General features: G+C 42.2%; 1 protein-coding gene across 2 annotated transcripts in view; it reads left to right on the plus strand.

Moving 5' to 3' along the window:
* Positions 1 to 14345, plus strand: part of prkd2 (protein kinase D2) — an 82793-nt gene extending 68448 nt beyond the window's left edge. For both annotated transcript variants that reach the window (XM_060943222.1, XM_060943223.1), the window contains exons 10-18: positions 1740 to 2037; positions 2118 to 2170; positions 2267 to 2339; positions 3988 to 4094; positions 4360 to 4521; positions 4936 to 5034; positions 12818 to 13085; positions 13325 to 13410; positions 13655 to 14345. In XM_060943222.1, the coding sequence (XP_060799205.1) occupies positions 1740 to 2037; positions 2118 to 2170; positions 2267 to 2339; positions 3988 to 4094; positions 4360 to 4521; positions 4936 to 5034; positions 12818 to 13085; positions 13325 to 13410; positions 13655 to 13876 (1368 nt within the window). In that variant the 3' untranslated portion in view covers positions 13877 to 14345. The remainder of the gene's footprint in view (positions 1 to 1739; positions 2038 to 2117; positions 2171 to 2266; positions 2340 to 3987; positions 4095 to 4359; positions 4522 to 4935; positions 5035 to 12817; positions 13086 to 13324; positions 13411 to 13654) is intronic.
* The last annotated feature ends 1080 nt before the right edge of the window (positions 14346 to 15425 follow it).

The following is a 15425-nucleotide window of genomic DNA, read 5'->3' on the forward strand; positions in this document are numbered from 1 at the left end:
AACAGTGACTCATTTTGCACCTACAGTGTCTTGCAAAAGTATTCATCCCCCTTGGTGTTTGTCCTGTTTTATCGCATTACAAGCTGGAATTAAAATGGATTTTTGGGGGGTTAGCACCATTTGATTTACACAGCATGCCTACCACTTTAAAGGTGAAAACTGTTTTATTGTGACACAAACAATAATTAAGATGAAAAAACAGAAATCTGGTATTCAAACCCCCTGCCCCCCAAGTCAATACTTTGTAGGGACACCTTTTGCTGCAATTACAGCTACAAGTCTCTTGGGGTATGTCTCTATTAGCTTAGCACATCTAGCCACTGGGATTTTTGCCCATTCCTCAAGGCAAAACTGCTCCATCTCATTCAAGTTAGATGGGTTGCGTTGGTGTTCAATCAGATTGAGGTCTGGGTGTTGATTAGACCATTCCAAGACATTTGAATGCTTCCCTTTAAACCACTCCAGTGTAGCTTTAGTAGTATGTTTAGAGTCATTGTCCTGCTGGAACGTGAACCTTCATCCCAGTCTCAAGCCTCTGGCCGACTCAAACAGGTTTTCCTCCAGAATTGCCCTGTATTTAGTGCCATCCATCTTTCCTTCAGTCCTGATCAGCTTTCCTGTCCCTGCAGATGAAAAATATCCCCACAGCATGATGCTGCCACCACCATGCTTCCCTGTAGGAATGGTGTTCTCAGGATGTTGGGTTTGTGCCACACATGGCATTTCCCATGATGGCCAAAAAGATCAATTTTAGTCTCATTTGACCAGAGAATCTTCTTCCATGTGTTTGAGGAGTCTGCCACATGCTGTTGTGCAAACTCCAAACATATTTTCTTAAGCAATGGCTTTTTTTCTAGCCACTCTTCCATAAAGCCCCGCTCTGTGGAGTGTATGGCTTAAAGTGGCCCTATGGACAGGTACTCTAATCTCTGCTGTGGATCTTTGCAGCTCCTTCAGTGTTATCTTTGGTGTCTTTGTTGCATCTCTGATTAATGCCCTCCTTGCCTGGTATGTGAGTTTTGGTGGATGGCCGTCTCTTGTCAGGTTTGTAGTGGTGACATATTCTTTCCATTTTGTTATAATGGATTTAATGGTGCTTACTGGGATATTCAAAGTTTGGGATTTTTTTTTTATAACCCAACCCTGATCTATACTTCTCCACAACTTTGTCTCTGACCTGTTTGGAGGCTCCTTGGTTTTCATGTTGCTTGCTTAGTAGTGTTGCAGATACTTTGATTGCACACAGGTGGATCTTAATCAACTAATGATGTGACTTATGAAGTGAATTGGTTGGACCAGCTCTTATTTAGGGGTTTCATACGAAAGGGGGTGAATACTTATGCACACTCCAGATTTCTGTTTTTTCATCTTAATTATTGTTTGTGTCACAATATAAAAACAATTTGCACATTTAAAGTGGTAGGCATATTGTGCAAATCAAAATGGTAATAACCCTCCCAAAATCCACTTTAATTCCAGCTTGTAATGCAATGAAACAGGACAAACACTAAGGGGGATGAATACTTTTTCAAGACACTCATTCCAGTCACTGTTATACTGTAAATGAATTGTACAATTTTGCACTCTTTAAATCACAATTTATTCCTGAGAAAATAGACATATTTTTATAGTATATATTGATTTATATTCATTACCATAAAGGGCCCTAAGGAGTTTAGATGTGACTGCAGATTGATATGAAACATGACTTCACTGACAGTTGTCTTTTGTCTTCCCAGGAAATACCTCTTTGTGAAATTCTTGAAGTATGCCCAGCAGGGGATTTCAATCTGGTGCCCAGTGGTGCCAGTCCGCACTGCTTTGAGATTGTGACTGGTACCACACGATACTTCGTGGGTGAGGACTCAAACCCCTTCCAATTACCAAGTGTTGCATCTCCCACCTCACCAAATAGTGTGCTCCCCAGTAGTGGAGTGGGACAGGAAGTTGCCAAAGCTTGGGAAAGCGCCATACGTCAGGCCCTTATGCCAGTCATCTTCCAAGACAATCCTCCATCTGAAGGCAACACCCCTCACAGTAAGGATCAGTTCTCTGAATTGATCAGGTTTTTTTTATAGGTTCAGTGCTTCAGTGTTTAATTGCAAATTATTTCTCAGGACAGGCATCAGTCAGCATTTCAGTATCCAACAGTCAGATTCAGGAGAACGTGGTAAGTGTGTATACTCTAGCTGTACAATTTTCTGATGAGGAATCAGAAAGCTTCAACAGTGATGATGAAACTGATGGTGCTGCATCTTGTCTGTAGGATATTGGCATGATTTATCAGATTTTTGCTGATGAGGTTCTGGGTTCTGGGCAGTTTGGAGTGGTGTATGGGGGTATGTATATTCAGAAATTTTAGCAATATGTGACAGACTCTACTAACTCAATTTCATACAGTGGATATAAAGTGTACACACCCCATTAAAGTGATAGGTTTTTCTGATGTAAAAAAATGAGACCACGATAAATAATTTCAAAACTTTTCCCACCTTTAATGTGACCTATGACCTGTACAATTAAATTGAAAAACAAACAAATCTGTTAGGGGGAAAAGCATTAAAAAAAAAAAAACGTACAATAAGCTAGTTGCATAAGTATGCACACCCTTAAACTAATACTTTGTTGAAGCACCTTTTGATTTAATTACAGCATTCAGTCTTTTTGGGTCGGAGTCTATCAGCCTGCCACATCTTGACTTGGCAATATTTGCCCACTCTTCCTGGTAAAGGCGCTCCAAATCTGTCAGATTGCGAGGGCATCTCTTGTGCACAGCCCTCTTCAGGTCACCCCACAGATTTTCAGTTGGATTTAGGTCTGGGCTCTGGCTGGGCCATTCCAAAACTTTTTTGGGGTCATTGTCATGCTGAAAGATGAAATTCCTCTTCATCTTTGGCTTTCTAGCAGACACCTGACAGTTTTGGGCCAAAATTGACTGGTATTTAGAACTGTTTATAATTCCCTCCACCTTGATTAAAGCCCCAGTTCCAGCTGAAGAAAAACAACCCCAAAACATGATGCTGCCACCACCATGCTTCACCGTGGGTATGGGGTTCTTTTGGTGATGCACAGTGTTGTTTTTGTGGCAAACATACCTTTTGGAATTGTGGCCAAAAAGTTCAACCTTGGTTTCATCAGACCATAACACATTTTCCCACATGCTTTTGGGAGAGTTGATGTATTTTTAGCCAGGCCTGGATGTTTTTCTTTGACCCTACTTCATAGTCCAGACATATGGAGAATACGGGAGATTGTTGTCGCATGCAGTACACAACCAGCACTTACCAGAAATTCCTGCAGCTCCTTCAGTGTTGCTGTAGGCCTCTCGGCAACCTCCCTGACCAGTTTTCGTCTTGTCTTTTCATCAATTTTGGAGGGGCGTCCAGTTCTCGGTAATGTCACTGTTGTCCTATATTTTCTCCACTTCTTGATGACTGTCTTCACTGTGCTCCATGGTATATCTAATGCCGTAGAAATGTTTTTGTACCCTTCTCCTGACTGATACCTTTCAACAATGAGATCCCTTTGATGCTTTGTAAGCTCTCTGTGAACCCTGGCTTTTGCTGGAGGATGTGACGGAGTAAATGTCTGAATTTTATTTGGGGTTGATCAGAGTCATTTTAATTGATGGCAGGTGTGAACCCAAAAAGACTGAATGCTGTAATTAAATCAAAAGATGCTTCAACAAAATATTAGTTCAAGAGTGTGTACACTTATGCAACCGGTTTATTGTACATTTATTTATTTATTTATTTATTTTCATGTTTTCCCCCCTAACAGATTTGTTTGGTTTTCAATTGAATTGGACAGGTTATAGGTCACATTAAAGGTGGGAAAAGTTTTGAATTTATTTATTGTCGTCTCATTTTTATACATCAGAAAAACCCATCATTTTAACAGGGTGTGTACACTTTTATATCCACTGTATTGTTATGAATTTCCTTTTATCCTCTAAAACATTTTCTATAAACACTGTTTACTAAACAGGAAAGCACAGAAAAACTGGAAGGGATGTGGCAGTCAAAGTGATTGACAAGCTTCGCTTTCCAACTAAACAGGAGAGCCAACTGAGGAATGAAGTGGCCATACTCCAGGTAGCCATGATGGGGAAGCTTGGTGTGGGTGGGTGGGTGGGGTGTGAAATTCCACTGCAACAGTGGTATGTTTTACCCACTTTTGTCAAGAATTGCAGTTGCATTACCATCTGTTTAGACCCCCTCTTCAAAAAAGGTAGTGCTGGCTTTGAAGTCTGGTCGTATTTCTTACAAGCTGCTTTTGAATATGTTCACCAGTTATTCCACCACATAATGGAGGCTTTTGTTTGTTTTCTTTTTCATTCCCTCATATCTTGTTTTTCAGAGTCTGCGTCATCTGGGCATCGTGAATCTGGAGTGCATGTTTGAAACTCCTGAAAAAGTGTTTGTTGTGATGGAGAAGCTTCATGGAGACATGCTGGAGATGATCCTCTCAAGTGAGAACGGACGTCTACCTGAGAGGCTCACAAAGTTCCTGATCACACAGGTCAGGGTTTCTTTAGGTAGACAGGCACAATGTGTTACTAAATTGAGTCAATAATACAAAAAAAAAACACAACACGATAACAGAAAACATTATGGCTGTCGATCATATGCAATAGCTACTTTTTTAAAGGTTTTTGTTCAAAATTTAGTTTTCTGTGTGTAACGTCTCTAATTTTGACACAAGAGCTCTTAATCTAAATGTATACAGGCATTTGTACAGAGGTGTGAGTTCAGATTCATATTTGATGTGTTAATATTTAAGGGAGTGTGGGCTTGCATCTGCCTTGCTGTACATTTTGTAGCAACACTATTCATGTTCTATACAGGTCTAAAAATCGAGTCAATTGATTCATTTCCATATATTTTTCTCTTGTGTCTTTTCACTTTCCTTCTTGCCCTGTTCATCATTCTGCAGATCTTGGCTGCCCTAAGGCACCTCCACTTCAAGAATATTGTGCATTGTGACTTGAAACCGGAGAATGTGCTTCTGGCTTCAGCCGATCCTTTCCCACAGGTACAAACATCATAACACAGCGTTGCAAACTGGATCACCAACAATAAAGATGCAGTGAGATTTAATAGTGGTTTTCTTCTGCGGATTCGATAAATTATCTCATCTCATTATCTCTAGCCGCTTTATCCTGTTCTACAGGGTCGCAGGCAAGCTGGAGCCTATCCCAGCTGACTACGGGCGAAAGGCGGGGTACACCCTGGACAAGTCACCAGGTCATCACAGGGCTGACACATAGACACAGACAACCATTCACACTCACATTCACACCTACGCTCAATTTAGAGTCACCAGTTAACCTAACCTGCATGTCTTTGGACTGTGGGGGAAACCGGAGCACCCAGAGGAAACCCACGCGGACAACATGCAAACTCCGCACAGAAAGGCCCTCGTCGGCCACGGGGCTCGAACCCGGACCTTCTTGCTGTGAGGCGACAGCACTAACCACTACACCACCGTGCCGCCCACAAGATAAATTATGACTAATAAATAAATAAATTATACATAACTAGTTTTGGGGCGGCACAGTGGTGTAGTGGTTAGTGCTGTCGCCTCACAGCAAGAAGGTCTGGGTTCGAGCCCCGTGGCCAGCGAGGGCCTTTCTGTGCGGAGTTTGCATGTTCGCCCCGCGTCCGCGTGGGTTTCCTCCGGGTGCTCCGGTTTCCCCCACAGTCCAAAGACATGCAGGTTAGGTTAACTGGTGGCTCTAAATTGACCGTAGGTGTGAATGTGAGTGTGAATGGTTGTCTGTGTCAGCCCTGTGATGACCTGGCGACTTGTCCAGGGTGTACCCCGCCTTTCGCCCGTAGTCAGCTGGGATAGGCTCCAGCTTGCCTGCGACCCTGTAGAAGGATAAAGCGGCTAGAGATAATGAGATGAGATGAGATAACTAGTTTTGGGGCGGCACAGTGGTGTAGTGGTTAGTGCTGTCGCCTCACAGCAAGAAGGTCTGGGTTCGAGCCCCGTGGCCAGCGAGGGCCTTTCTGTGCAGAGTTTGCATGTTCTCCCCGCGTCCGCATGGGTTTCCTCTGGGTGCTCCGGTTTCCCCCACAGTCCAAAGACATGCAGGTTAGGTTAACTGGTGACTCTAAATTGACCGTAGGTGTGAATGTGAGTGTGAATGGTTGTCTGTGTCAGCCCTGTGATGACCTGGCGACTTGTCCAGGGTGTACCCCGCCTTTTGCCCGTAGTCAGCTGGGATAGGCTCCAGCTTGCCTGCGACCCTGTAGAACAGGATAAAGCGGCTAGAGAGAATGAGATGAGATAACTAGTTTCTTGATTTTCCCAGTGTTGATCTCTAACCATTTTGTGTGTGTTTGCCTGAACGAATAAACAGTTAAGAGCATTTTTCCAAGTGCAAAAGGCAGGATGGTGTCCATACAAACAGATGAATTTAAAACCAGTGTATTTTATGATGTTTGAAAGTCACCTGAGGAATGGTGTTTGCATTCAAAAATTAGTCCAGCTAAAAGGACATGTAAAGGTATTTAAGGTAGCCATAGCGTTGATAGGTAAAGGTATAGTTTATTTCAGTAAAAAGGACAAAATTCATGTATCTTATGAAAGCATTGCAAAATTGTGTTTTAATTCAGTATTTTAGTCTCTTAAGGTTATGAGGTTTCTCAAAATGATGGCTTAATTTTACCATCATGAAGTTTGTTTCACATACAAGATATTTGCTGCACATCAACAACATTCAAAGAAATTCAGCAGTGTGTCAGGTGGCAGAGATGGCTGCAGTTCGGGTAATGCTTTATTTAAAGGAGACAAGCAAACAAATCCAAATTGTGAGGAAAAAAAAAACAGGCAGATAATCAGACAGTCAACAAACAGACTAAACCAGACTCAAGAAAACAAACAAAAGAACCAGGATATCAAATCACAGTGAGCAAACACTTGGTACATCAGGCATGAACACTGAACAATACTTCATACTGTGTGTGCGAGCGAGATTGAGTCCAGGTGTGCTTGATGTGAAGGCAGGTCTTCTTGAATGTGGTTGTGAAGCAGTTTTTTGGGGATTGTGGTTCTGGGCAGCCATGTTTGAAGGCCACAGTGTAATCTGGGATGTTGAGTTCGCCACTGATTCCAGCATTGACGTCACAGAATGGCTGTATTCAGGGAGTTGTTTTTGTTTAGAAAAGGTCCCTAACTGAGTGAAATGACCTGGAATTCAGTTTAAATTCTCTAAATGGTAAAGAAAGCTGCTTCAGTGCTTCCTTTCCACTGTCCATTAGCAGACGTTACACTTTCTCTCTACCTATTTATCTGGCATACAGTATCACTATAGTGACATGGCCGCTCTGACGGCTTCAGCCATCAAAGTCTCTAGGGAAGAATTACAGTAGTGGTTTCTCGTTCCCTTTTACTGGATTATTATAGAGGTTTTCTCCTCTCAATCATTCACACACACACACACCTATGGACAATTTAGAGTAGCCAGTTAACCTAACCATATGTCTTTGGACTGTGGGGGAAACTGGAGCACCCGGAGGAAACCCAGGCAGAACATACAAACTCCACAGAGAAAGGCCCCCGTCAACCACTGGACTCAAACCCAGAACCTTCTTGCTGTGAGGCGACAGCGCTAACCAACTGCACCACCGTGCCACCCTAGACGTTACACTGGACCATCCTTTATGAAAAGGAAGGAGATAATACCATCCTACAATTCTTTGGGACAGCACCATTTAAAACCACACATCTTCAGTGCACCAAATAAGTACTTATATAAATAATTAAATAATCATACAGTAATTGGGATAAATGTTGATAAATATGAGTGTACAGGAAGGTGAGTGAGAGCAGACAATCATTTTGCTTCAGGTCTGTGACTGGAAGCCTTTATTCCTTTTTTTATTCCAATTCCACCTTTGGCAATGAAGTAATATTTTTCACCTTGCTGTCCACATTTTATACAACCTTCATGAAAAAAAAAACACGGCAAGAATGCACAGGTTGAAGATGCACGTTTTGTAGTCCATCTTCAGAACACTGTAGTTTCACATGGCATACCCACATCAATAACGTTCCCCTGACTCATACTGTGGTGTTTCTCCTTGACATCTATCTGCAAACTCTTTGTAAGTTTGTGCCACTTGTTCTAACCATTAGTGCATGCTTTCCCACACTTGCTTGCTCCACCTAAACCATTCGTCTACTGCAGGGGACTCTGTGGGGTTAGCATTCTATGGGGACAAGGGGTTGGAATGGAGTGAGCTGGGTAGTGGAGTGCTTTTGGGAGGTTTTTAGGGAGCATTTTTCCAAGTGCAAAATGCAGGATGGTGTCCATACAAACAGATGGATTTAAAAACAGTGTATTTTATGATGTTTGAAAGTCACCTGAGGAATGTTATTTGCATTCAAAAATTAGTCCAGCTACAGTGGTGCTTGAAAGTTTGTGAACCCTTTAGAATTTTCTATATTTCAGTATATGACCTTAAACATCATCAGATTTTCACACAAGTCCTAAAAGTAGATAAAGAGAATCCAGTTAAACAAATGAGACAAAAATATTATGCTTGGTTATTTATTTATTGAGGAAAATGATCCAATATTACATATCTGTGAGTGGCAAAAGTATGTGAACCTTTGCTTTCAATATCTGGTGTGACCCCCTTGTGTAGCAATAACTGCACCTAAACGTTTCTGGTAACTGTTGATCAGTCCTGCACACCGGCTTGGAGGAATTTTAGCCCATTCCTCCGTACAGAACAGCTTCAACTCTGGGATGTTGGTGGGTTTCCTCACATGAAGTGCTTCCTTCAGGTCCTTCCACAACATTTCGATTGGCTTAAGGTCAGGACTTTGACTTGGCCATTCCAAAACATTAACTTTATTCTTCTTTAACCATTCTCTGGCAGAATGACTGGTGTGATTAGGATCGTCGTCTTGCTGCATGACCCACCTTCTCTTGAGATTCAGTTCATGGACAGATGTCCTGACATTTTCCTTTAGAATTCGCTGGTATAATTCAGAATTCATGGTTCCATCAATGATGGCAAGCTGTCCTGGCCCAGATGCAGCAAAACAGGCCCAAACCATGATACTACCACCACCATGTTTCACAGATGGGATAAGGTTCTCATGCTGGAATGCAGGGTTTTCCTTTCTCCAAACATAATGCTTCTCATTTAAACCAAAAAGGTCTATTTTGGTCTCATCTGTCCACAAAACATTTTTCCAATAGCCTTCTGGCTTGTCCACATGATCTTTAGCAAACTGCAGACAAGCAGCAATGTTCTTTTTGGAGTGCAGTGGCTTTCTCCTTGCAACCCTGCCATGCACACCATTGTTGTTCAGTGTTCTCCTGATGGTGGACTCATGAACATTAACATTAGCCAATGTGAGAGAGGCCTTCAGTTGCTTAGAAGTTACCCTGGGGTCCTTTGTGACCTCGCTGACTATTACACGCCTTGCTCTTGGAGTGATCTTTGTTGGTCGACCATTCCTGGGGAGGGTAACAATGGTCTTGAATTTCCTCCATTTGTACACAATCTGTCTGACTGTGGATTGGTGGAGTCCAAACTCTTTAGAGATGGTTTTGTAACCTTTTCCAGCCTGATGAGCATCAGTAACGCTTTTTCTGAGGTCCTCAGAAATCTCCTTTGTTCGTGCCATGATACACTTCCACAAACATGTGTTGTGAAGATCAGACTTTGATAGATCCCTGTTCTTTAAATAAAACAGGGTGCCCACTCACACCTGATTGTCATCCCCTTGATTGAAAACACCTGACTCTAATTTCACCTTCAAATTAACTTGAGGTTCACATACTTTTGCCACTCACAGATATGTAATATTGGATCATTTTCCTCAATAAATAAATGACCAAGTATAATATTTTTGTCTCATTTGTTTAACTGGGTTCTCTTTATCTACTTTTAGGACTTGTGTGAAAATCTGATGATGTTTTAGGTCATATTTATGCAGAAATATAGAAAATTCTAAAGGGTTCACAAACTTTCAAGCACCACTGTAAAAGGACATGTTCGCCAACTAGTGGCCTAGTGGTAGAGTGTCCGCCTCTCGATCGGGAGTTCTATTCACAGTCGGGTCATACCAAAGACCATCATAAAAATGGTACCTACTACCATCTGGCAAGGCACACTGCAATACAGTGGGGAGTTAAACTCTCGTGGTTACCAGAGGACTAGCCCCCCACTGTAACCCTAGCTATGTAATAAGCGAGAGGCCGAGGGCTGGAGAAACGGAGATTGGCGCCGCCCAATGCGCCACATGGCGTGGGAAGGACTTTAACTAACTTTAAAAGGACATCTCATCTCATCATCTCTAGCCGCTTTATCCTTCTACAGGGTCGCAGGCAAGCTGGAGCCTATCCCAGCTGACTACGGGCGAAAGGCAGGGTACACCCTGGACAAGTCGCCAGGTCATCACAGGGCTGACACATAGACACAGACAACCATTCACACCTATGGTCAATTTAGAGTCACCAGTTAACCTAACCTGCATGTCTTTGGACTGTGGGGGAAACTGGAGCACCCGGAGGAAACCCACACGGAGAACATGCAAACTCCACACAGAAAGGCCCTCGCCGGCCCCGGGGCTCGAACCCAGGACCTTCTTGCTGTGAGGCGACAGCGCTAACCACTACACCACCGTGCCGCCCCTTTAAAAGGACATGTTAAAGGTATTTTTATTTTCCTCTCCCCAGGAAAATAATCATAACCAAATTTCCTGATCGTTGGCACAAAAGCTTCTTATTTCTTAATTTGCACACTTGACCATTCAATTGGGTATGATAACCATAAAGTGAGGCTAACTTAAACTCCCAGTTTTTCTATGAAACTGCTCTAGACCTGGGACTGAGACTCTCTGCCACTCACATTATCCTCTGAAATACCAGAATGCATGCTAAGAGAGTTTCCAGTGTCTTGAAAGCAGAGGGCAGATTGGAAAAACGGAGAAAAGGCACATGGACTTCCAGGCCAATGATGACCATAATGACCATATTGTTTGGGGAGATCGGTGATGAAATCAATTGCTCTATATGTGACCAAAGCCATCCAGGGGTAGGCCATGACATGTTTACCTGCTGGGAGTGCTCTGGGGACTTTGGCTTGGGTGCAGATTCTGGTGGAGGAGTTCTTCACCAGTTTATTTGCAGGGTAAAGGCAGTTCTTGGTTCCCAGTGTCATAATTCCTTTCTGCAGGTGAGGGGTTCCCTGATGCCATAGGGCAAAGCTTAGATTTCTCTCTGAACCAGTGTAATGCAACAAAGCACCAACTCTTGTTTCAGGAGTCAACCTGTGCACAGAAAATCTTGTTGTGTCTGCAGGACACACAGGGGCTTTTTGTAAAGCATTTCTCGAGTCCTTGAACGTTGTTGACTTTCAGAGGTCCAGCCAGTGACTGGATTTGGCAGCACAACTACAGGATCAGCCCAAGGAAATATCAATGGCCAGATGATGCCTTTGTTCAGCCTAGATGTGATTTCTTCATCAGTAGCATAGGTATTGGATAAGCTTTTTTTCAGACAGGTATTTCATCAATGGTAATTATTCGATATTTGATAACCAAGGTATGCTGAGGTCTAATTGCAATGCATCAGCATCACTTTCCAACTGTCTGACAGCACTGACGGTCTCTGAAAATCACGGATGGCTTCATCGCAAAATGTAACTTGATCGAGACTGGATCATGAGGAGGAAGCAAGCGAGTAGGGTCTGTTCTCTTCAGGCAATTTGTATGCAAATTCACAGAAATCCAACTTTAGACCAGATGTCCTCATGAAGTCTAAGCCCAAAACAAGAAGAAAGTGATTCCCCCCCCAAAAAAAAATCAAACACTGGATGGAAGCCCTTAGCATGTAAACAGGAACATACTTCTTTTATATTTTGTTTACAAAATCATGGGTTCCTAAACATTGTTTCACGTTCTGTATTTTCTTTTTTCTCTGAGATTAAAATTATTTTCAATGTGAGATTAAAGGAACAGTCCACCGTACTTCCATAATGAAATATGCTCTTATCTGAATTGAGACGAGCTGCTCCGTACCTGTCCGAGCTTTATGCGACCTCCCAGTTAGTCAGACGCAGTCAGACGCGCTGTCACTCCTGTTAGCAATGTAGCTAGGCTCAGCATGGCCAATGGTATTTTTTGGGGCTGTAGTTAGATGCGACCAAACTCTTCTGCGTTTTTCCTGTTTACATAGGTTTATATGACCAGTGATATGAAACAAGTTCAGTTACACAAATTGAAACGTAGCGATTTTCTATGCTATGGAAAGTCTGCACTATAATGACAGGCGTACTAACACCTTCTGCGCGCTTCGACAACGCATTGATATCTGAGCTCCGTATCAATGCGCTGCCGAAGCGCGCAGAAGGTGTTAGTACGCCTGTCATTATAGTGCGGACTTTCCATAGCATAGAAAATCGCTACGTTTCAATTTGTGTAACTGAACTTGTTTCATATCACTGGTCATATAAACCTATGTAAACAGGAAAAACGCAGAAGAGTTTGGTCGCATCTAACTACAGCCCCAAAAAATACCATTGGCCATACTGAGCCTAGCTACATTGCTAACAGGAGTGACAGCGCATCTGACTGCGTCTGACTGACTGGGAGGTCGCGCAAAGCTCGGACAGGTACGGAGCAGCTCGTCTCAATTCAGATAAGAGCATATTTCATTATGGAAGTACGGTGGACTGTTCCTTTAAGCAAAGCATCTTTATTATTTAATATGAGTATACAAAAATGATATTGTACTTTTAACATTTCTAATTGTATTGCCATGTGTTTCTACGAATCTCCTTCATCCCAGGTGAAACTGTGTGATTTTGGTTTTGCCCGGATCATTGGGGAGAAGTCTTTTCGGCGCTCGGTGGTGGGAACACCTGCTTACTTAGCTCCAGAGGTGCTGCTGAACCAGGGGTACAACCGTTCTCTGGATATGTGGTCTGTCGGAGTCATTATGTACGTCAGCTTGAGTGGCACCTTTCCCTTTAATGAGGATGAAGATATCAATGACCAGATCCACAATGCTGCTTTCATGTACCCACCAAACCCCTGGAAACAAATCTCTCCAGAAGGTACATTTCTTGAGATTAGTAGCAGTTTTTAAGATAAATAAGAACAGAACAGTAATGCATTTCAGTGATTACCTACATGATGCCAGCTCCTCATATTGCTTATAAGAAGCACATGATTAAAACATAAATGAAACTTGGCTGTTGAAATTTTAGAACTATAGCAAATGTACAATGAGAAGCAAAACCAGAACCACCAGACAATACAAATTTTGCATGCCATCTCTTCTTTTTTTCCATAGCTATTGATCTCATCAATAACCTGCTTCAGGTGAAGTTGAGAAAACGCTTTAGTGTGGACAAGAGCCTGAGTCATGTCTATTTACAGGTAACATTAGACATAAGGTGCAGGATTACTTGAATCAAGAACTGGATTAAAGAAACAGGCAAAGTAATAAGAAAATCAGAAGGTTTTATTGCAAAACACATTTCCAGAGAACAACAAAGATGATGCACTCCATATAGATCAGTTTGATCTCTATTTACCATCATTGCCTCCAAATCCATCTTTCACTCTCACTCCGCCTGTCCTTCAATCCATCTTTTCTGTTTTTCTCATTCTGTCTTATAAGGACTATCAAACATGGCTGGACTTGCGAGAACTGGAGTCAAAGCTTGGTGAACGTTATATAACCCATGAAAGTGATGATGCTCGCTGGCAGAGGTTCGCTGAGGAGCACACACTGCCTTACCCAGCTCACCTGGTACCTGCATCACCTGCCTCTGATGACGAAGATGAGGGCATGGACGATGCATGCATGCAGGGACTGACTGAGCGTGTTAGCATCCTCTGAGAAGAGTGGAAGAGGCAGACAAATGTCAGTTGGAGGAAGGCAATTAGTCATTTTCAAAGTTGGCTTGAATAGATTTCCTTTTTCATCGGTCAACTCCCTCTACCTTTGTTTGCACTATGGACAGCTGGATGCTCCAACTCTGCTGAAGACACCGCAGCTGTATTGATCCTTTCAGACAGGTAGAGGCTCCTTTATGCCAAACTTTTCCTTAGTTTACAATACACAGAGAAAAGGGGAAGATAAAAGCAGACAAATGTGTACAGTCCAAAAGATGTCATTGTAACATATTTCTTTTAATACTACTCATCTTCTGATTCAGTTCACATTGGTGGTTAGTCTATGTTCCTAGTATTACAAAACAGTTTAGCGGATGTGATTTAATCTGTTTTTCACTGCTGTCAATAGACATTGTATATTGGACTATGTGTGTGTACATATTCCATCCAGTAAAAACACACTTGTCAGACAACAGCATACTTGTTCATATTCTCCATTTGGGAGATTTTCTTAATCATTTTCTGATTTTCCATCACCAAATATTCGATTTATTGTAAAATCACAGATAAATAAAAACAAATATTGTAGATTACTCTGAGGATTTAAATGTACTGTAATTTCAGACTACAATTTAAATAATATCAAAAAATAATATGGACCAGTACATGGACCCTTCATGAAAACAATGATTTACCATAGGTGTGTCTTGCTTCATTGACATTGACCTTCCATATGAAATTCACACAAAGTCACACTTACGATGAAATTTGAGTAGCAATCATTCCAGTTTGCCATAACCCTTTATGTCCATGATAGAGGTGCATATCTGTGGTGTCCCAGACAGATTTGGATCAAATAGAAAAGCTATTTAACAAAATTGCTGGTGAAAGAAATAGGTTAAGGGTTAGGGCATACAGCATTGGAATAAATGGATGCATATATGGCATTTTGAGGAAGATAAAGTGGCTTGAAACCAGCAGAACAAACAGTGATCCACATCTTATTGAAGGATATTATATGACAGTAGCGGAGGCCAAATGATGCCCTGCAAGAGTGAGACTGGACTTTGGAACAGAGAATATTCATGTTGCAAAAACATACATGAAGGTTTCATGAAAATGCAGCTGCAACACGATGTCACCTGGAGTACCGAGTACTGCCATCCAGTGAATTGAAAGATGAGGGACTACACTGCAAAAATCAGTGCATTCTAGTTTGGATGAACCTTTTTTTTTAACATCTAAAGGAAGATGGGCATTTCACAGATATGTTTCTGGACAAATTTCTAATCTAGTTTTGTTTTCAAAACAAGATTCAGGTAAATCTGAAGAATATGCATGGTCACACCAGGAACTGCATTAAGACATACTGGAAGACATGTAACCTGCACTATAATTACACCAGCTAGAATATCGGTCTGTTGATATATGCTTGGGCGGCACGGTGGTGTAGTGGTTAGCGCTGTTGCCTCACAGCAAGAAGGTCCTGGGTTCGAGCCCCGGGGCCGGCGAGGGCCTTTCTGTGCGGAGTTTGCATGTTCTCCCCGTGTCTG

Source organism: Neoarius graeffei, chromosome 16 (assembly GCF_027579695.1).
Source record: "Neoarius graeffei isolate fNeoGra1 chromosome 16, fNeoGra1.pri, whole genome shotgun sequence".
NCBI classification, from domain to species: Eukaryota; Metazoa; Chordata; class Actinopteri; order Siluriformes; family Ariidae; genus Neoarius; species Neoarius graeffei.